Source organism: Seriola aureovittata, chromosome 7 (genome assembly GCF_021018895.1).
Source record: "Seriola aureovittata isolate HTS-2021-v1 ecotype China chromosome 7, ASM2101889v1, whole genome shotgun sequence".
Taxonomy (NCBI): Eukaryota; Metazoa; Chordata; class Actinopteri; order Carangiformes; family Carangidae; genus Seriola; species Seriola aureovittata.
Window position 1 is genome coordinate 15,661,896 of NC_079370.1, and position 22,576 is coordinate 15,684,471.

At 41.6% G+C, this 22,576-nt stretch overlaps 1 protein-coding gene across 2 annotated transcripts; it reads right to left on the reverse strand.

Moving 5' to 3' along the window:
* Positions 1 to 354: 354 nt before the first annotated feature.
* st14 (ST14 transmembrane serine protease matriptase) lies at positions 355 to 21,823 on the reverse strand. 2 transcript variants are annotated; one of them, XM_056380096.1, is made up of 19 exons: positions 21,610 to 21,823; positions 14,680 to 14,827; positions 13,884 to 14,044; positions 12,729 to 12,799; positions 12,049 to 12,221; positions 11,273 to 11,308; positions 10,582 to 10,810; positions 9,109 to 9,248; positions 8,891 to 8,994; positions 8,349 to 8,458; positions 7,655 to 7,785; positions 7,057 to 7,161; positions 6,154 to 6,261; positions 5,681 to 5,794; positions 5,001 to 5,120; positions 4,326 to 4,506; positions 3,149 to 3,417; positions 2,412 to 2,548; positions 355 to 2,262 (listed from the first exon to the last, which is right to left on the reverse strand). In XM_056380096.1, the coding sequence occupies exons 1-19, from the start codon at positions 21,634 to 21,636 to the stop codon at positions 2,101 to 2,103; spliced, it is 2,526 nt and encodes an 841-aa protein (XP_056236071.1). In that variant the 5' UTR covers positions 21,637 to 21,823; the 3' UTR covers positions 355 to 2,100. The 2 variants fall into 2 exon arrangements, with proteins under 2 accessions (XP_056236071.1, XP_056236072.1); XM_056380097.1 differs by lacking the exons at positions 12,049 to 12,221; positions 21,610 to 21,823 and having other exon boundaries at positions 14,680 to 14,808.
* Positions 21,824 to 22,576: the final 753 nt, after the last annotated feature.

Sequence of the window (22,576 nt, forward strand, 5' to 3'; positions counted from 1 at the left end):
GTTGATTTTCCTATTCCCCCAGTGGTGCACTGCTTTTAATGAAGACAGATGAGATAGCAGAACCCCCACTGTAAGTGTATCCACCTCCCGAAGCCGCCGTGCCCATCTTGTAGGGTAATAGGATAGAGCTGTAACAAAGGTAGGTATTATCTGACAATATGAGTTCGTCTCGTCACCTCTGTTCCCCAGGTAGGCATGCTGCACACGGTGGGGAGGAGAGGTACATGCTCGTAACAGTTCTGCTGTGAGAAGAGACGAGGTCTCACAAGACAAACATTTATTAGGCACAACATAACACAAACCCAGGCTCCATCATGACAAACAATACAGGTAATGCAATTAGGTTCAGAGGAATCAGATAAAAGATGTTTATTATCATTGCTTTTTTGTACAAAAACATACAAAAACACAAACAAAGAAAAAAAAGGATATAAAGTACGTCCATAATCCAAATCACAGTCGCCAGTGTGCAGCATTAATGAAAATATCTTCTAAAAGTTGTAGTTGGTCCCTACTTTCTGGAAAACAAGCACTTACACTTGCATAGTTTAACTGTTAACACTCCGTGGAAATAATAAAGATCCACTGACCAAAATCCCCAACAAATTTTTCTTTTTAATTTTTTCCCCTTTAATAAATAATACATATGTAAATCTTTGGTTTGCTTGTCCAGGATGTAATATTTCCAGCATAAGTCAGAGATGAAGGCAAACAGATTAAAAGAAACCACCAGGTCTAATCTTAGATTTAAACGTTGCTGGAGTTGGTCGTGACCGAAGAGAGGAAACGCTCATAGGGATAAGAGCTCATTGGATTGCTCTGGCAACTAGTCACAATCCCATTGGTTTGCTTTGGCTCTCAGGTGTATGTGACTGAAGACTTCAATCATCCTGAGCTTTAACCAGAGACCTGGGCAAAATCCATCTGTAAAAGTGTAATACAAATACTGATCTAGGATCCCCAGTCAGATCAACAACAACTTAAAACAACTTAAGCATCCCTCCAGTCTCAGATCAGGAATCTCAAGGACCATGCTGGTGTTTTTGCCTGTTTTAGGCCACCGGCTACAAGTCTGGTAACATTACTGCTACCCATTATCCAAAGCAAACCATGGGCTTTTACACTGATTAATGCATTTTCTATCTTCCAGGCAGCTTCTGGTTTTCATTTATTTTTGTATGATATGAAAATGGTCCTTAATGGATTTGAGCATGTTGTGTGTGTGTGTTTTTTTTTTTGTCCTTTTGTTTTTGTTTTATGTCAAACTTCTCTTATCGTCACATGGTAATACAAACTGCTTCTGAAAGTTGATATTTCTACTTTACTGATAACAACTGAGACTAATGGCTGCCTGGCAGATAGGTAGATAAAAATCAGTCAAAAAAAAAACAAAACAACCTATGCCATGCTTTGGAAAATGGTCAGCTGTGATGTATGAGTGTTTTGTAGCGAAAAGACTATAACAAGTGTTACGGTCCTTTAGGATATTGGATTAATAAAACTTCCGATTTATTGCTATCTACAGCATGAGCCCACTGGCAAAGTGCAAAATACACTGCAGCCCGAGAAGATGAAGGCATCTCACCTGTTTAGATAAGCATCATACTAAGTCTTAAAAACACAATTACGTATTCAGGGAGTTTAAAAAGCATTTTAAAAACCGTAAAATTTTCATATTCTGCATCATTCTCTTATAATGTTACATTTTACTAATACTGGGGAAATGATTCCCAGAATATACATATTTTATTATTTCTTCTCAGGGTGTATTCACCAGTGAAACATGACATGGCTGATTGGGGTAAAAGAACACCTTTAAAAAGTAAAAGTGTGAGTCGCTGTGGTTTATGTGTAAGTGTGTAAGTGTGTGTGTGTGTGTGTGTGTGTGGGGAAAAAGGGGGTTGGCAACCAAATAAAGTGTGTTAAGGCACTGATGTGAGTAGCTGGGTCCATGCAACCGTATCCTCAGTCTGTGGCAAAATGGATACATCTTGAGGAGACTTGAAGTCCTGAATCTGACTCAAATGTTCCTTATCCATTATTTTTAGCACTCTGATGTTGTTCCCCGCTCCGCATCCCTCCCCGTTACTCACAGCATCGTCAAATCCCTGTCTCTTTCTTGATCCAGTCTCTCAGCTTGGTGACGCGCGAGTAGACACCGGGCTTGTTCCGACGAGCACAACCCTCACCCCAGCTCACGATGCCGGCCTGGAACCACTTCCCACTCTCCTCGAAACACACCAGGGGTCCTCCGGAGTCTCCCTGGTGAGCACAGTCAGGGGAGATCGGTTATTAGATTAGGTTGGGATGTGAGAGCACGATAATTATACGGGTGTGAAAACTTATCTATATCTGTATCACCCCCTTTTGTCCTTTCATTCTGTTCTGGAGCACATGTTGCATGGTCTCACCTGGCATGCGTCAACTCCTCCGGCCAAGAATCCACTGCAGAGCATCCTGGAGGTGACTTGGCCCTCCGTGACCGTGTTACATACCGTGTCGTTGATGATTTTCACCGACGCCTTCTGCAGCAGCTGTGCCTTTTGACCTGCAAGAGCCGGACAAACGGGTCAGCGCTCTGCCACGTGACCTTTGTGTTCGTAACCAACATCAAAAGTGTTAATGGGTTGGATTAGTGTTAGCTAACGAAGGTTTAAGAGGCTTCCCATGAGAGCTGACGTCTGTCTTGATGTATGGATATGGAAGAAGGCTTAATGGAACAGAGCAGATTAGAAAAAGATGAGAGAAAAAGGAGGGAGGGTTGAGTGCGGGAGAAGTATGTCATGACGGCAGAGATAAAGAAATGGGAGGGACATTAAAGGAAAGGAAGAAGACAGGATGAAATGAGAAAGAGATAAAGGGAAGAAAAAAGAAGCAGACAAGGAAAGAAGATGAAGGACGGAGATGAATAGCTCATTGTGAAAGGGATGGGGGAGGAGTGGGATGTCTTAATTTTGATGTGAGTTGGATATGCTAAAAGGAAAAAACACAGTTGTAGAGTGGGTCAACCTTAATTGAGGAATAGCAGTATAAATATTCAAATGAGTATATTAATAATCAGTTACAGTAAAAAAAATTAAAAATAAAATAAATTTAAAAAAAAAACCTACTACAGCTCTAACTAGAATCACAAATTCATGCACAATACCTCCTTCTCGGAGCGCGCCCCAGCCTGTGACCCAGCAGGCCATGCCTGCAGGGAAGACGTGGGAGGGAGAGGGTAGGCAGATGGGTTGGATGGTGTTAGTGAACTGCAGCGGCTCGCTGAGCTCCAGCAGTGCAATGTCATAGTCAAAGGTCATCTGGTTGTAATCTGGGTGGGAGATGATCCTCTTCAATGAGCGGCGCTCTACACCATCATGCTTGTACTGGTCCTGCATGCCACTGTAGGTCTGCCAGTTGGATGCAACGTGATTCCTGTGGTAGGATGTACAGCATCATGTGGCAAAGGTTATGTTTCTTTACATGCATAAGGCAGTATGTGTGGATGCAGTATCGTCAACGTACGTACAGTCTAATAAAGTTCAACACAACAGCCCTGTAATATGTGCTACCTTTCAGGATATATGTTTTAATCTCTGCTGAGACTGTGTCGGAAGGAATTCAGCATAAGACCAACACAAACTAAAGCCTCGAAAATGACCTGAACCTTTCGACAAAAACTGAACATCAAAAAGCTTCACAGAGGTAGGATTTGCCACAACGTTATTTCACTGGATTGCCTTCAATTTCCACAATATTGTTGCCAACCATGTACAAAAATATGCAAAGCCACATAGTGCTTATGATGATATATAACGGTAAAGAAAAGCTTTGTAATCTGGAAAATGCTCACAAATTAAATTACGGCCTTTTGTACAACAAATATCAACACCAGCTGCGAATGTGTGAAAATGAACACACTCCTCGCTCAGTCACAACACAAGTGGCTAAGGCTGAACAGCATGGTTAGTGCTCCACCCACAGGACACTGTTGAATACAGCTGCATCATGGATGAGTTGTATATTCAGCCCCCCCCAAGGTTTTCTGAATTAACTCTATCATCAGGGGCTAATTTTCAGACTTTGCAATTTGTATATAAATGGTCCTCCGTTGTGCACGTTTCTTTCCAGCAGAATGCATACGAGAATAGTTAATAATAAGATCTAAAAAAAAAAAAAAAAAAAGTTAAAGAGTTAAGTAAGTTAAATAATGTGATGAATATTAAAATATAAGGGAAATAATAACATTTCATTATATATAAATGTATGAATCTGTGTCAGTACAGCACAGTCCTGGTCTGTACATGTGTATGAGAGCTGTGGCTGTGTAAAATGGGACTTACGCTGGGTCACTGGTGACAAAACAGTGGGAAGCCGAAAGGAGCCACCTCTCAGAGAGGATAGAGGCGCCACAAACATGCCCATAGGTCTTGAAGTGAAGGCTGACCTGCCAGGGCCACTCCCCCAGCTCAGCGTTCTGCCCTCCCACGATGCGGTTCAGCTTATAAGGCCTGGTGCCACAATCTGACGTTTAACAGATACCACAATGAGAGAGGTGGGGCGTTGGATGGTGAGTGCAAAATGTTAGGTGAGACTGGCATGAATGATCACAGAGAAAAATCAGAAAATGAGATTAAGTTGATTTGAAGCCATCATGATGTTGGCCTTGGATGTGAAAGCTACTATGACTCTTTGGAATCCCAATAAGCCATACTGGCATATTAGCTGATCAAAAAAAAAAAAAAAAAAAATACAGACACACCCTGAGGCTCAAATGGAGGAAAAAAAAAACAAAAAACTCCAGAGATGACAAGAGCTGCTTTCAAAGAAGAATGAAATAAATAAAGCAGTCAAGGCCTGGGGCTCTTTTCTAACAGACAGCCCAACGCGCGGCTCAACCCAGCTCCTCTATAATCTAGTTTGAATGACACTGAAGAGATTAGATCCACTTTCAGCTGTTTTAAACATTGTAAAAAGCTGAGTACTGCAAGAGGCAAAGAAATTAAAACATTTCTTACCACAGCCGTCCTCGTCTGAATTATCAGAGCAGTCGCTGACGCGGTCGCAGTCTGCGTTCACCTTGTTGACACATTCTTTGTTCTTACACTTGAAGCTGAACTCAGAGCAGATACCCGGAGCTACATCGGGGTGGAGACAGGTCCCAGAATCAAAACACATAGCGTATTTCAGTCAAAGTGTTAGAGCATTGCTAAGTTTAACCAGTAAAATACTGTGCAATCAGCGAGGCTTCAAAGTGAGGCTTGAATGCACAATGCATAGTGATTGAGGAGCTGATTGCATTGATTGGGCGTATTGATTGGGGTTGAGGTCTAATATCCCTCCTTATTCACAGAAGTGAAAATCAAAAGGAAATGCAAGAGTGCCCTCTGTGCGTTTGTGTGTGTGTGTGTGTGTGTGTGTGTGTGAGTGCGTGTGTGTGTGTGTGTGTGACCGAGTGAAAAGGAAACTGATAAAGAGTGAAGTAGAAAGTAGGAAGAAATAAAAGAAAGAAAAAAAACTCTGAATCAAGAATAATTGAGTCTCCAGAACAGCATCTTTGTAAAAACCTTTAAAAAGAAACTCTACTGAGCTGTGGGTGAAGGCTAAATGTTTAATGGTTGGTGTTAACATGCTTATAAATTACTGGGAATTTTTCAAATGTGCAACCGGCTAGGAGACAATAAGCGCTGCTACTCACAGGTTTTACAAGAGGCCTCATCGCTTCCATCTGCACAGTCCTTCTTACTGTTACACACAACATCCTGGGGCAGACAAACCCCATCCCCACAGCGCCACTCATTCTCCTCACAACCTGGAGGCAATGAAACATAGTGATGAGGATTTTATGAGAAAATAAAGATGAAAACTTGAACAAGGAGACAAGGCAATAAGCTTCAGGAGGACATTAGTGGTGCAGCCACAGTGGACATTAGCATCTGTCTCCATTCTTCTCGCGTGTATTACACAAGATTAAGCGTCTGGACAGATGCTGAGCAAATTGGGCAAGGCTTCAAACAAACTCCATTACTGATAGAATAATGACTGCACACAGCCCAGGAGTCAGTGACCAGAGCATTAGCAGTGATGTTCCTTTAATGTTAGCACAATTAGCATAGCATTAGATAGGGTTTGTACTCCCCAAAGAGCACTTAAAGAGACGGGAATACTTACTGCACCGTGTCTCATCGCTCCCGTCTCCGCAGTCGTTGACGCGATCACAGATCCAGAGCCTCGGTTTGCACAAACCATTGGCACAAGCAAACTGGTCCTTTTCGCAATCTGGGGCAACAGCCACGCCGTGTATTTAAACATTGCAACAGAAGAGGATGTAAATATGAGTGTTTTGAAAGGGATGTTCCAACACAAGTCAACTATAAATATATAATTACAGAAAGATAATGGCTGGAGTACTGAAGGAAGAGTTCAACAGTTTGGGGGGAAATAAAGCTGATGTGCCTGCTGAGAGATAGATGAGAGGTTCGAGAGCACTCTCATGTCTGCACATAAAATATGAAGCTACAGAGGAAACGGCTCAGCTCAGTCTGAAGGTAACAAACGCTCTAAACTCTAAAGCTCACTAGTTAACACATTATATATAGTTTACTTCATTTGCTTTAAAAGGAAAATGTAAAATTGTCAAGTTTTAATTTTCACAGGAGCTGTGTGCAAGATTAAATCCTGGCTCACAATGAGTGACTTTCTGAAATGTGGCAAACTCACAGTCAAGGTAAGTCAAGAAATAGTCTTGCACTTAACTCCCCCACATAACCACAACTTGTCACCTTTACTCTTCAAATTTTGTTCCATCTGGACACAGCCAGGATATCCATTTCCCACTGTTTCTACTCTCAATGCTACACAAAGCTAACTGGATGCTGGCCTTGGCCTCATATTAAACTGGCAGATATGAGAGTGGTATTGATCCTCTCATCCAGCTCCCGGCAAGAAAGCAAATAAGAGGATTTGTTGAACTACTCCCTAAAAAAAGGAGCCAAGAAGAGGACACAGGAAAGTGAATAAGAAAACAGAAGGGAAGAGGAAAGAGTACATTTGGGTCAAGGGGGGGGGACTTACGGCACTTCATCTCGTCACTCATATCACCACAATCGTTCCAGCCATCGCACCTCAGCTCTTTGGCGATGCAGATGCCAGAGGCGCAAGCGAACTTGTCGGGGCAAGCTGCTCACAAAACAGAGAGAAGAGGCAGGGAGCGGAGAAAAGAGGACAGAAAGAGGATGATGACAAATTGAGCGAGAGGGAGTGACAGTGTATGCTCACAACATCTGTCATGTGGCCGATGCTTGTCCCTGTTGATCAGAGCAATTATAAATCCATTTCAGTCAAACTGGGAGACAGCATAAAGAGCGGAGGGTATTGAAAGCGCAGTGCTCATGACTGACAGTGGCAAATAAAATGGACCCAATAAACAAGCTCTCTGGTGATTAGTCTAGCTCTTGAGTTTCACTGCCGCAGTTTCTGAGCCTCCATCACTAAAACAGCTCTATTTGGCTGTCAGTCAGCCACCGGCTTCTAGTCTATCAGACTGCACAGTTACTCTCCCTGTCTTGCTCTGTAATGGCAGGCTATGAGTGTCACTGTCATGTTGCAACATTTTTACCCATCCCACCAAGTGTTGTGTCAACGCGGGTGCCAGATGAGACTTTTAACTCACGGTTTGCAGGATCATATGCGGTGTACTCGGCACTGAAGCCTTTGTCAGTGTAGGACTCATCGGAGTGGAAGCTCACATCCAGCACGTTGCTGGTACTGGTCAGAGCCAAAGAGGACATTTCTCCACAATACCTGAGGCACAAAAGTCAAGTTTATTACAACTTGTTTTATTCTTTTTTTGTAGTTCTAGTGGTGATGACGACGATGTTTTCTCACTGAAGTAATTCCTGGGATTGGGGAAAAGGGCATCATCACTACAACAAAGTCTAATGGGGCAAGAAATATGAACAGCCAGACAAGTTGTAAACAAACTACAGTTTAGTAACATCATCTAAAATATTTATTTGGAGGTAAAGCTGAAAGGGAATATCAGAAACTGAACAGGAAAACTCTTTGTGTGCAAAAATACGGCATATACTTGAGGGCAAAGTTTGAAGTCAGTTTGTAAACTGTGATGGAAGGAAGGCTTCAGGCATGATTTCACCATTCACCTTTGTTTTCTCTGACCAACCTGAGGGTTTGGTTAAAACTTGCATGACTGCCTGCTTCACTATTACTTACTGAGAACAATGCTTCTATTTACTGGTAATAGGAATGATGCCAAACCTTCAAAAATAAGATCTGGGTTGTATAAAACTGGAATTTTCCTGTATTGCACACACTGTAAAACACAAGCAGAATGACTTAAGTCTTACTTGGTGCCCATAACCTCCACATAGTCTTTGTGACACACACGGATGTCCACCCCGGGCTCTTTCATGCGGAACATGGTGAACTTCACTCGCACCTTTTTCCCAGCAGGGACCTACAGCAGAGAGGGAGAGGTGATTGGTTAATGAGAACCTTATTTACCATGCATGTCACTCCTCCGCCTACACACAAAGACATGTATCTGTATCCCATCTAAATGCAAGCGTATACGCGACACACCCAAACAGGTGGTGGGCGTACACATGCACGTGTATATATACACACACGCACACACACACACACACACACACACACACACACACACACACCAGCAGACAAAAACCAACACACAAAACACTGCAGCTCAGCACGAGCTGCGGCAGCAACAGCGGTCTGACAGATGAAGATAGAAGAGGTACTGAACAGCTTGGCTTCTGTAGTGCTGCCTCAGCGTTCCTCTCATGGCAGGCTAAGGATGGTGGAGGAGGAGGAAGTGGGTGGAGGGGTTTCAGGAGGGGGGGGGGGGGGGGGCGGCAGTGATGCAAACCTTGATGGTCCACTTGCAGTCCATGGCAGGAGGATAGAAGCTGGGGTGAAGTGGGGAGGTGAAGACTCCTGTGCTTGCAGAGAGGGCACCACCGCAGGTTTTTACTGAAAGGAACATGTCGCATATTCACATTAATCTGGGTGAACTGCTGCAGATACAGCACAGAATGCAGCGGCAAATACATGATGTTAGGGTGCCGTGAATGTCTCCTTTATTGCCTTTAGACTTGGGGATGGCTTTGTACGCTGCGTTGAAGCCCGGCCTCTGGATATCAGTGTCAGTGATGAAGTTAATCAGCATGATGTTGCCGGATGACACCACCTCTAGAGGGTTGGAGGGAGGCCTCTGACCGCACTTCCTGTGAGAGAAGGACAAGTCGACAAGCCAGAGTGCACAAATCAGATATGATTACAGAATCAGAAAACTGTGTTAGAAACAACCATGAAGCATCGGCTGAATGTCTAATGCATTTAGGGAACAGTGTTTTCATTCCTTAGGATATGCCACATTTAGGGACCTCAAATATGGCTGTAATTCTCTTTAGTCAGAAGCACTAAAACATCAATGTGGCAAACAAGTTTAAAATACTAGAAAAAATAATTTGGGGGGGGGGAATCAATAGATAAGCAGAGAAAGAGATAAATAAGATGAGATGTGCCAGCACGAGATAGAAATTGCTCAGGCGGAGTTTCAAAGTCAAACATTAGGTATATTAGCAAAAAGTTTCAGCACTGCTGGCGGCGGAGCCATGGAGGTGTGAATGACGCTGCTAGAACAGTAATACATCTACCTCCGGTACAATAATGTCATTATAGAGTATTATATTATGGCTCTCATAAACCCCATGTCACCTTGGATAAAGCTGATCGCTCAATAGCATTATAAAAATTTTATGCATCACTTGGTAACGCATATTTGTTTGGCAATGGTTCCCAAGTTTGAAATTGCCTTCAGCTACAACTGATGTTGCATTCAGGAGCCTGTAGTTTCAGAATTTTAGCACTCCCCCACAGATAAAGTGCAATTACACACAGTGGTGTAGCAGTATTCAGGTTCGCACCCATCACAGATTTGAAAGGAGAGGTCTTTTTGAGCCAACTCAATCTCACTGAGGTCTCAAAAGTTAACAATAAAATGGGACATGCCGCTCTGCAGGCTTCAGAGCCAAAAAAAAAAAGAAAAAGTTGTAATCACAAATGCAGTGAAAGGAATGAAGTGGAACATGTTTTCCACCCACATCAAAACAGCTTTTCTCCTAAATCCCTCTGCACCATTTCAGTCAAATACAAAGTGATTCCTAGTGGTTGTCCTCTGGGAATCATGTAGAGCTATATTCCCCCTCTCTCTGATCTTCAAGGCTAAATAAATGAGACAAATGTTGGTTGAGCCCCTTCAAACAAACCCTGCTACCAAGGTTTAAGGCAAAATGAGAATGTGATTTGTGTCACAATTTGAAGTTCTGTAGGAGCACAAATGAGTCAATTTATTGCTTTTCTTTTAAATAAAAGTCCTCTCGGGGGGAGACATTAGTGCAAGGAATACAGCGCCGCATTTACCGCTATTAAACAGTATGACAGTGAAAGCTGATCCATCCATCAAAGATTTAACCTTTAAAAGACATCCGATATGACTTTCTGCCTTGGCCAACATGTTTCCCAAACCCTCTGGACATCCCCAGCCCGATGACTTACTCTGTGATGGCCTGCGAATCATCTGGACTCAAAGAGTCGAAGATGGAGACAAAGTCATCAGAGCAGTCATCCTCGATGTGGAAGAATGGGAACCTGACAGATATGGCGTTGTTCTCCGAGGCTCGGATTTGCCACTGACACCGAGACTTGGCAGGGTAGCCGAAGGGGTACCCTGGAGACGCAAATTCCTTCGCCGTTTCTCCAGCCTCCAGGCGGTAAAAACACTTACCTGCAAATAACAACACTGGTTATATCATACAGCGTACCAGACATACAGAAGAAGGCAAAACAGTAGTTTATAGCTGTTACACTGAAATCTGATCATCTTCACGTTCTGCATCTTATTCTTCGGCATTTGAACATTATGTAATCACGAGTTCCTCCATCCTTTATGCTACAGATGTATGTAAAGACCGATTAATGTAAGTATAGTGCAACTACTATGGTAATATAATGTAATATAGTCTAATCATCCCAACGTTATAAATCACCAGACAGTGTCAAAGAAAAGTGTCGGGCATAGTGACTGACTCGCCCTGGCCTGATACAGGGTTCTCAATCTCTGACTGGAGCAGCACATGTACAGTACAGGCCGGGCCATCCATTCGTCACGGACTGGCAGGAGGGTGAGCATCTAGCCAGCTGGAAAATTACAGCTGCGAGTGATTGAAATGGGACGCGCTGTACTCACTGGCTCTGGGGTTCCTGGCCATGCGAGAGTCTGTGACTGGAGACAGAGAGGGAGGGTGGGAGAGATTGGCAGAGAAACAGGAGGGAAGGTAAGAATGGGTCACCAAAGTTGGGAGGCTGATAGAATTTGATGCATGAACCTAAAATATTTGGGTTGCACATTTTCTGTTCCATTTCCCTGCGGTTAAGGGAACCGGCGGTGGTGTGTAGCTCTTTCTGCTCCATCTCACCGTGCCCTACAGCAGCAACCCATACATCTCTGTCTAACTATCTGGGACAGCAACATCAAATCATACCCACAGAAATCATTTTAAAGAGGACCAAAACCACTGAGTCACAGGGCCAGTGCTTGGCTGGTGGCCAGGATGTGGACAAATGCAATGTGAATGCTGAGAAGACAGAAGGAAGAAAAATGGCTGTCTCAAGCCAGGCCAGAGCCCAGCTAATATCATTAGAGGATCCAAACAGCATAAAATGTGCAATCTCAGATGAAGCACAAGCAGAGAGGTCTGGCTTATCTATTATCATCTTATCAGCACAGCTCAGAGCTGGCTCCTATAATACAAATAGAAAGCATACAGAATACCAATGCTGATAGGAGATGACAATGACCTTATTCAGATCTGTATTCACAGAGCTTTTTCTTTGCTGATTGTTAAATGTCATATTCTGGAGCCAGCTGTAGTAAACACCAAGTTGCCCCTATCTATCTGCCCCTTGGTGTGACCCCCAGCTCCCTCTCCTCTCCCTCCCCCACCTGGCCCTGGTGGTACCTACATGAGGCAGTGACTTCACTGATCTTTACATCACTAAGGCTTGCAACGCTGCGCTGCTCCTTAATGCCTCTCTCCAGTGCCTCCAGCACCCGCTCCTCTGAGAACTCCGGCAATATGTCCAGGTCTTCGTACGGAATATCAAACTGGGACCAGTAGTAGGCTTTCACACCCTCACTGGTACAAGTTGGGAAATGGATGGAGGGGTGGGAAGGAAGAGCAGAGAAAGATCATTCAGAATCAGGCTTTAACACTGAAGAAGAAGAAGCAGCAGCAAAGATGAGTAGAACACGGGTGGAAAAAAAAATCAAAAAGCCAAATCTGGCAGCAGCTGCTCTGCTCTGCTCTGCTCTGTCCACACCCTGCGTGGTGCAGCACCACTACACAGGGTCTGAACTGTCATAATTTACTGCCACTGTTACATAATTCACCGCTGCACAACGCTACACATAACTGAGTATGGTCACAAGTTAACACACCACATCTAACCTTAATTTTGGATGTGCTGAAAAATGCAACAGACTTGAAACTCTCAACCCTTACAGGTCAGCGCAACAAAGCTTTCCCCTCATGCAAGATTTAATGAGAAACTTCTTTCATACACTGACTTTTGAAAGTTTTACAGTGGACTGTTCAGAAGTGGAAAAAGTCAAACAGTAGAGGAGCTCAAGGTCTGAGCATTACCTGAACGCAGTGACCACGGATTTAGTGTAGTATTTGGCGAGGAATGGATCTTTCTTGTAGTTTTCCCCCAGCTGTGTAGAGAAAAATGTATTTTTACTGAACAGGGCATGTACAAGATTTCTGCTAGTCTGCCTTAAGACAAAGTACAAATTAGCATGTTAACATGAAAAAAATGCCTTCTATGCAAAGCACACAACAGTGGGATCCTCAATTAACTGTCTCGCCTTCAGCTGCACTGAGCTACGAACTGTATCAGACAAGGATACAGACAGTTGAGCGCACTTACTATTTGTGGGGGAAAAAAACTGCACAGAATGGTGAGAGAAAGTCAAAGAAGATCTGAGAGAAACAGTTGTGTGGTTAGTGATAAAAGCAGAAAGTGATACGGAGAGGAAGGGGAATGCTCACAGGACAACGTGGTCAATTATCCGAAAAGAAAATATCATGACCAGTTTTAAAATTGCCGTTTCTATAGTTGAACCTGTTGTCATTTCACCAAACCCACTAGGGAGACACGGAGGAGATGTAATACAATTGTCACTCCACAGACAGGTGGTGCTGGCAGAGTGAAGCTGTTGGATAACTGGTTAAACATGCCCAGCATTGTTTACACCGTGCAACAACGTCCCAGACCTGAAAAGAATCTTTAAAAGCTGTCCCTTTCATTGTGTGCAAGAACAAACCTGGCACACCATGAAGCTCTCCCCCAGTCGTCTAGTCATCTAAAATTCAAATCCACCACTTCCACTCTAATTCTCACCCAAACACCCTCACTTCTGTAGCTTTCCACCGAGAAAGTGTGTGCTTGATGGGGTTTGAGCCAGGTTTTTTTTTTTTTTTTTTTGTTATCAACATGTTCCTAAGTGGTACTACAAACATCTCCACTGTCTCCAATAATAGGAGATGCTGTTGAGGGAATTACTAAGGGAATGTACAGCGTTTTATTCCACCCACACAAAATGTACCCTGCGGTTTCTGTGCGCTGTGAGGGGCAGATTTAAAAAGCATTTCCACAACACCAAACAACATCCACAGCTGAACCTCAGTGAGAGAAGAGAACTGAGTGTAATACAGTGGTTAACGATAAACAATATAGACGATTAAAAAAGGGAAAAATAAAATAGGAATGTCATATTCTTTCGGTGTCAAACTTACAGTTGTTTCCAGTTTGTGTGCCAAATCCTCGAACTGTTTGCTGTTTGTATCCTCCAGCTTCTGGTCATACTGTGCACCAACCAGCTTTATATGCCCACTGAAGACCTGCTCTGATGGGAGGCTGTGTTTACTAATGGTGGCGTCTGAATCAGCATCTTTGACTTGGAGGAGAGAGGCAGATGAGAGTTAAGTGTCTGCTCAACAAAATGCTATAAGATAGCTGCCTCTGATGGAAAAGTAGAGTAGGGGTTTTAAACAGGCCTTGAAGCACCATTTTAAAGTTATACAGCGTGATCTCATATCAGGACGACAGTTTGGCTCTCAGAGCAATTAAAACCCCCGGTTGAATCAAGAGGCTGTTTATCGAGACTTCAGAGGCCTTTTTATCAGACCCTGTATGTGAAAATGACAGAGAAGCTGTGCCGTGGACTCTGTGACATCTGTCTCCTTTGCATTATTAAAGGAGAAAGTCGGGGGCTGTGAAAAAAGGCTAAGACTAATGGGAAATTACAAAGTCCAAACAAGGCACTCTTGTAAACTTTTATTTCAAAGAGCTGTGCCTTCGCAGCAAGGGGAAATGATCCACATTACAGTTTCTGATGTAAACACACTGTATTTCTCATTTAATTCTTATCAATAATAACCTTGATTTATACTCAAAAATGTCCAGAGAATGCCAAACATGTCATGATTTTCTTAATTTTGAATTCATCCAAATATATAAACACATAGTACTGTACCTAAAGTCTCTATTGAGGGTGATATAACGGAGGGAAGCTCTTTCTTTAATACTCACAGACAAACAGCCAAATGAGGAACGCTGCAACAGCTGCAAGGATGAGAACTGCCACAAGAACCCCGATGATGATGCCGGTCTTCTTCTTTGATGTCGCCTTCTCTTTGCTGGTTAGGAAGTCGATCCGCTCGTGGCGGCCGTTGTGGCCCTGATGCAGAAAAAAAAAGTCAACAAAACATACAGCAAGTGCGCAGTGTTCTGGATGCAGACAGCATTTACTGTGATTGCGCTGTGAACCATAATGAGAGGTGCATCCCTGCAGTGTGTGTTTAATCTTAACATGTGGATATTAAATGCAGTAGCAAACGCTAATCTTTAGTTTAACCTGAACCTTAAGACAGATCAGACAGTTGGTCATCAATAACAGTTTTTGACTCAACAAATTGCAATTTATCCTAATTCCATGCAGATAAATAATGAAAGGTCTTTGATTGGAAACCTCCAAAAGATTTGTATGTTTATTCAGTATGTATCCATACATTACACATAAATGATTTCCTTTAAATTGTATACTATTGTTCACCACACGCCACAGTCTTCTATTTACCACATGAGGTCCTAAAGCATTTATATGAAATGCTGGCATACTGTAGATGGAATTTTCTGTAACTAACATTAGAGAAACAACACATTGAAATGATGAATGCATCGCTTCTCCATATCCAGAGGGAAACATCTTTGATATGATGTCATTAAGGGGCTAACAAAGAAATTGACGCATTGTAAAATCGATGACAGCAGGTCGAGCACATTTGTACAAACAGGTGAATTGCTAAATGGTGTAAAACAAGGTCAAACACAAACAGCAGTTTTACTTCTTAGTATTTAAGTGAAAGAAAAAACTGCTGAGCTATGACACAATATTAAAAAATGAGTAATGTGAAACGCCTTACACTGCTGTCTAAGAGTGGCAGGTTCAAACAGGCAGCGTGTGTAGGTTAGCAAAACTGGACAGACCTGTTTAGTAAATGTGACAGAGCTCCCACACTCATACCTCCATGTACACATACATGCATTTAGAAATTGCCTCATAGCTTGGGGATAACCTAGCAGAGGATATGGGCCTGGTGCTTTAGGCTGTGTGCTTGTTCTGTCGATACTGTAAGTGTGTCTGTTGTAGAGCTCTCTCAAGTGGGTGGAAGGAGAGAAAGGTTTCACAACGCTTAGTAATCAACACACAATGAATTCAGTGCCTGTAGCCCATGAGTGAAGAAGCCCGAGTGCCATTAGGGATGGAGAATCACTTTGGTATTAAATCAATTTGTCAGATGTGCTGCCCCTTAAGATGGGGGCTCAATTACATGAGTCTAGATGATAACTCATGGCAATTAAGGCCTATTCTTACCCAGCCCGGGTTTCCACACATGCTTTCTAATTGGAATCTCTAACAGCAATCATGGGCCAGAATGAGGGGAATCATTAGAGAAGGGGTCAGCAAGTGCTCCAGGGTCTCTCTCTATCAGTCACCATGATCACAGCCTAATAAAACCATTACATGCTCTCCATCATATCACATTGTTCACGCCTAGAAAGAAATACTACCCCAGTTTTGAACTATGTGTTTTACATCACTTTTCTTTTTAAATACCAGTTCAGCGTGCCAAGTCATTTTTAAAGAGGAACTAGTGTCTGTCTGTTTCTCAGTTCTGATTTTTTACAAGTAAAGCCACAACATATTGATGCTGACTAAAGAAAAGGCCGACAGTCTTAGCTGTATAACAGATCTCAGATCCTTTACAGGACTCAAAATTGCTAGTAAACATAGGAAGTGATTCTGAAATCAGCTGATATAGAGAATATCTTAGCAGGCAAGCCAGTCTGACAAGTAGAAAACAAGCTCCCACTGCTGAGAGGTGTGGTTAAAAAAAAAAATTAAAAAAAACAGCTTGATCTTAAGCAGAGTTGCATTATGTAATTTCAGCCTTAGTATTAATAATGAGTTCTCACACTAATCCACATCTCTTGTTAGTCTATAAAGCAGAGATGGAACATGCTGGAACATATTGTACTTGAGGTACTGGCACATAATTTGATTACTTCTGTTCACTGGACTATATATTGATTTTTTTACACATTCATCTGATGACTGCATTTACGAGTACATACATAACTAATAATAAAACATTTTCAATATTTAACTACCGTACTTATCCCAGGTTAAAGGATCAATGGTGGGACTATTTTTTCCGTGTGTCTTTTTGATACTTAAGTACATATCACTGGTAATACTGCTGGATTTTTAAGAAAAAGAAATTACAAAACCATTATAGTCTGGGTTTCACATTAACTCAGGTAACACACTTAAAATGTACTGAACAAAAATATGAAAAATAAAAGATCTAAGATATTTTTTCTATGAACACAGAGGGTTTATTTCTTTCAAATTTTTTCAAATACTGTGTTTAAATCTGTGTTACTGAGCCAAAAGAATCCATCCGCCTGACAGGTGTGGCATATCAAGATGCTGATTATGCAACAAGATTATTGCACAGGTGTGCCTTGGGAAAGTCACAATAAAAGGCCACTTTAAAATATGTAGTTTTATTTTGGAAAAAATAAAAAACATTTATTCGGCACTGAATTGTAGATTTCACACGCCTTGGGCTACAGATGTGCTAAAAAGTCTTTGAAAACTAGGAACAAAAACAAGTGTTGTGTTTATATTTATGTTCAGTGTATTTTTTTTTTTGCCACTGAACCATTCAAATCTGCCATGTTGACCTTAAGTTTCCATGCTCAATAAATCAAACATCATAATGCCATAGAGCACAGGGCTGCAAATTCTTACAAAGCCTCGAGCCCAAACAACAAACACTCAGTCATGTGGATTATTTTCTATCAGTTCACAGTTGATCCACATGAATAGATAATGATATAAGAAAAGGGAAATAATAAAGATTAACTGAGTACGGATTGAAAAGACATTAAATTGAAATTTAAGACGAACTGATTTTTAAAAAACCCATATTTGGTATACTCATATTTTATACTGTGCTTCAGTCATGCAATAATTCACATTATGACTGCCTTAAGTAAAGTTGATGTTTTACTATTCTTACTGATGTACAGACCCTCTACAACATGGCATTTGACTGTCAACCAGGTTAGTCTCAATAGATGACAACATATCCATAACACTACAGTCAAAAGAAACCACTTGCAGTGTGAAACTGGTTGTGACTCAGTGTGTTACAGGGCAACTCTCACAGAGAATATGAGTTCTGTATGTGAGTGAACGTAACAGCTTTGCATCATCTTCTCCCCAAACTATCTCTGTTTCTGGTGACGTGGTGTGGCTGTAGTTTCCCAAGTGCCTCCTGTGACGGACATATTTTAATCTTCTCCTTTCTAATTCCTCTGAAGGCAGCCGCACCACATCTGTCCAATGTGCCAAATGTTAACCTGAACCCTGACTGAAGCAGTTACCCACTGTCGAAGTGAGCGGGTGGAAATTACAGAGGTATGGTAACTGTAGTAACACTGACAACAGACAGACCCCTCTTAGGCTTTTTCAACAAAAAAAAAAAAAAAACATTCTGACATGTCACAGACGGAAAGGTATGAATAATAAAATGTAGCAGAAACAACAAACAAAAGCAGTTTATTCCATTCTTCTTCCTTGTCAAAACATGGTGCCTATATTAACCCCAATGCAATTCGGCCACTAACAGCTCAGTCAGAGATTTGGGTGTGTGTGGCTAGTGGTGGCTAATGTAGCCTCAAACCGTTAGCCTCAAGCAGAGAGGAGGAATGGGCCACAGAGGTCTGTTAAGCTCCTGTCTTTCTAACTCTTTTCTTTCTCTTTGGAAGGCATTTTATCAGATTCATCTAGAGTCACAAAAGGCTTTATACAACTTTTTTCACAAGTGTGGCAGGGCTCCTCAAGACCTATGAACAGACTGATGTGTAAAACTGGTGGAGCCCTGCTTTGAAAAGCTCTCATGTGCATTCTCTGCACTCACCAGCACTGATCTATCCTATCAAAACAAACCAGCCTGGAGACTGCAACCAAAAGGTCCAATCAAATACGACAAGCCAATCAATGAAATTTAGGCCTCAGTGGTCTTATATTTACTTTGAGCAAACAAACACCTACACACATCTCTTACTTGACAGTAGCCCCAAGCAGACATTAGCAGTTAGCCTCTTATACTGCAGCATCAGCCGTTTAGCCGTGTATGAGGAAGACAGCCTCACGGCATATACTACCACCTTGCTGCTTACAGTGGAGCGAGGCGGATGGTTGGGAGAAAATAAGTCGACAAATCCTCCCTCATTGCATCTTCCTCACTAAAGAACTGAGGAAGAACAATTCTGTTGCTTCCTTTACATGGAGGCAACCTCCGCCAGGTTGTGCACAGATATATAATGCAAATTCTGTACTCAGAAACGGCTACAGCTAAAGGGCCAACAAAGCCTGCGTTAAAGATTAAACTTGGCACAGTTTTGTCAGTGTTTCTGAACAAATCATTTAGTGGGGTCGATAATAAGAAATGCGATAAAGAAGAAGAAGAAGAAGAAGAAGAAATGTGAGTACTGCATTCAATTCTCTTGTGTTGCTCAGTTTCAACATGACTACCCTTGAAATGTGGGATGAAATGCAAAAGAAAAAGCAGTATGGCCTTGCCTGAAGAATTATTCACTGATTCCCTGCTGAGTCACCACACAAACAGAGAACAGAGTGACTACATTAATCATAGTGTTCCCATTTGATCCGGTATCTGAGACTGGCCTCATTGACTGTGTGTAATCAAATATTAACAAAGAAAGAAATGTTAATTTACCAACAGTTTCATTCATAACGCTTACATAATCTAAAACAAGTATCTGTCCCAGCTTTCCGAAAGACAAGGAGCAGCGGTGTGTCATGACAACTTTGGTATATGTATTAGATTTATATTAAAATGTTAGTTTAAATGAATGTTAGTTTTGTGTGATTTATCCATGTAAATTGGGAAAATATATGCAGCTCATCATTTCTTTGGGAAACACCTATATGATTTTGGAGAAGGGAAAAAGCAGCACTTGCTTTGTTAGTTAGTTTGCTTGTTGTGCTATGTCTTATGAGAAGCAAGGTCACACTTGACAGTTCACGAGTCAAATATGTCACATGTCATCTCTGAGCTAGGAGATGGCACTCATGGGTATTCTGACAATATGATACTGATTCTTTTAAGTCCTTGTTAATGTCACTCTAAACTAAGAAAGACAAACAGTTTATTTAGCCTGAAAGCTTACTGTTAGCTCACATTAGATCATTAGATCACATAGTACACATACTGATCCACAGGGGGTTAAAACTGTTTTCATGAAGCTGTCAGATAAAGGTTGTAGTGAGCCGGGGAATTTGAGCAGAACTGACCAAAGCCTTGTAACCATTAATGAGTCCCTTTAGAAAGAGAAGTTCACCATCGGCCGTGTGTCACAATTTTTTGCCCACATCCTGTGCTGGTGTCTGATATAATCTCAAATAAGACTGAATTATGTTTGGACAAGGATTAATGTACGCATGTATGTTCCAGGAGAATCTGACTCACAGCAACACAAGCTTTTGGCAGTTTTCACATCCAACAATTTAACATATTTCACCAAGAAATACAACTATAGATGTGTCATCACACACAACAACTACAGCAAGTGTGAATTTAAACATCAACTATCTGAATGTGGCTACCCGCTGCCTCACCACACCTAGGTGAGAGGATACAATGGAAACAAGACACTGCTGTAGATCCTAGACAGCAGTCACATAAACTGATTCAGAAACACAGGAGTGGTTCTAGGAGCCGTTTGAATGCGACTCAGCCAACGGAGGCTACACAGTTCCCCTGTTTGTTCCGTTTGTTATTTGTGAAATTACCAAAGTAATTGACATTCAACCAGCTTTTAAAAGCAACAAATGTCTTTCATACACTCGGCAAAAACTAGCAGTTTAAATACCAGCTATTAATACTGACACAGTACGCCTCACTGAGACGCCTGTAGCCCTCTTTCTGCATGGAACAGCAGAGATCAACTTCCTCTTAATATCTAACCAGATCCAGGTCACAGGCTACACAATGTTGAGTGGTAGATTATAAAAACACTTCATACATCTTCAAGAAATGTCTCTATATATGGGGAAGCTCAACTTAAAACGGTTATTAAAAGGTAAACATCAATGAGAATTTGTTAGCAAAGCTGTAGTATCCAAGTCTGTTTTATCTGACATAAATTAATCTGACTTTGCTGAAGTTAATAGCTTTGTTTTGTAAAGCATAATAAAAGGACGTGTAAAAGAGATGCAGCATATTCTGCAAAACATATGATTTAATTACGCACATTTCAAACAATTCTTTAACATTTAATTTAATTATAATATATTATTCATCACAATATCTTTTTTTCTGAAGGCAAAGCAGATGTAAACAAACAAACAATCCTCTCCTTTTTCCACACCGACATCGAATTCAAAAGTTTCAACTCTCAAGTCTGTCTCTGTGTGATAGCACATTGGCCAAAATGAAAACACCAGAGGACTAATTTTTAACACTAGTCAGGTGGCCCGAGTTTAATCATTCATTCAAACATCGACAATGGAGGGAAAACTTTATTCCAGTATGAGGGATGATCCAAGAGGCACAGAAACAAACTGATGCTCAGCCTATTTAAAGAACTTTAAGTAAAAACTGTCAAAGGCTAAATGTATGAGGGGCAAGTGTTTGAAATGTCAGTCATTCATGTACACCTAATTCCTGTACACACGTACACACGTACACACACACACACACACACACACACACACACACACACACACACACACACACACACACACACACACACACACACACACACACAGATCTAGGGCAGAATACTCTCTGGATACGTGATAATCTATTGTGGACATCAAACATACGTGAAAGCCGCAGAGTGAAATGCGACAGAACTTACGTCGTATTCATATCTGGCAGAATACATCTTCCAGAAACACCGGAAGTGGAGTCCAACAGGATCCAAGACAACTCCTCGCTTGTATCCAAGACTTTTGCTAAATTATTAATCTGTAGCGTTTTACACCAGTAAATAGTGTAGTTACAATCAATGAGTCCAAGTGTCAGTATCTCTTCCTGGGTCGTCGATGGCTGAAATAGCTGAGACACCAACCTCTTCCTCACACACCTATGGTTCAAACCACGCCCCATAATACCTGTTTGCAGCTGCGCTGGAGGCTCCAGCGAGTAAATTCCAAATCTGCTTTCATCAGATCTGATCCAACAAACAGGAAGTGAAGGAAGGGAATAAAGAATGTGCTGTCTAATTCCTCTGCATATCATTTGAGCCTGTGCAACCTTTCACACTCAATCACTTCAACCAGGTGACTTCAATGAAGTGGGTTCGGCGTTAGGCCTTAGGTGGGACATTGGGATTGGCCGGCCTCTCACTAATGAACAGTAAAGCCACAACAAATAACTGTCCATAAGTCTTTTTGGCATGTTAAATGTTTAAGGGCACAGAGCAAAGTTGTATTCAACCACCTGCTGCTCCTCAGTTTGGGGACATCCTACAGGCAAGGAGTAGGACAGTGATTTTTGTTTGGTTTTTTTTTCTCCTTATTTTCATACCGTGTGTTCCCCCTGCTGACCATTTGTGATGTTGCTGTCAAGCGAACTATTTGTCGTGGACTATAACTATCACTTAAAAAAAAAAAAGGTAAATAAATAATAAAATGTAAATTCAAATAAATACAAAATGTATGCTGTATGATCACTTCGGTTAATGCACTGCATATAAAATACATAATCTACCGTGCAATACAATGCATTATAGTCAATATTATGGATTTTGTATAGCAAAGAAGAAACTGTAGTCCTTTTCTTCATGCTTGACAATACATTATTTAAATAACCTATTATTTTTT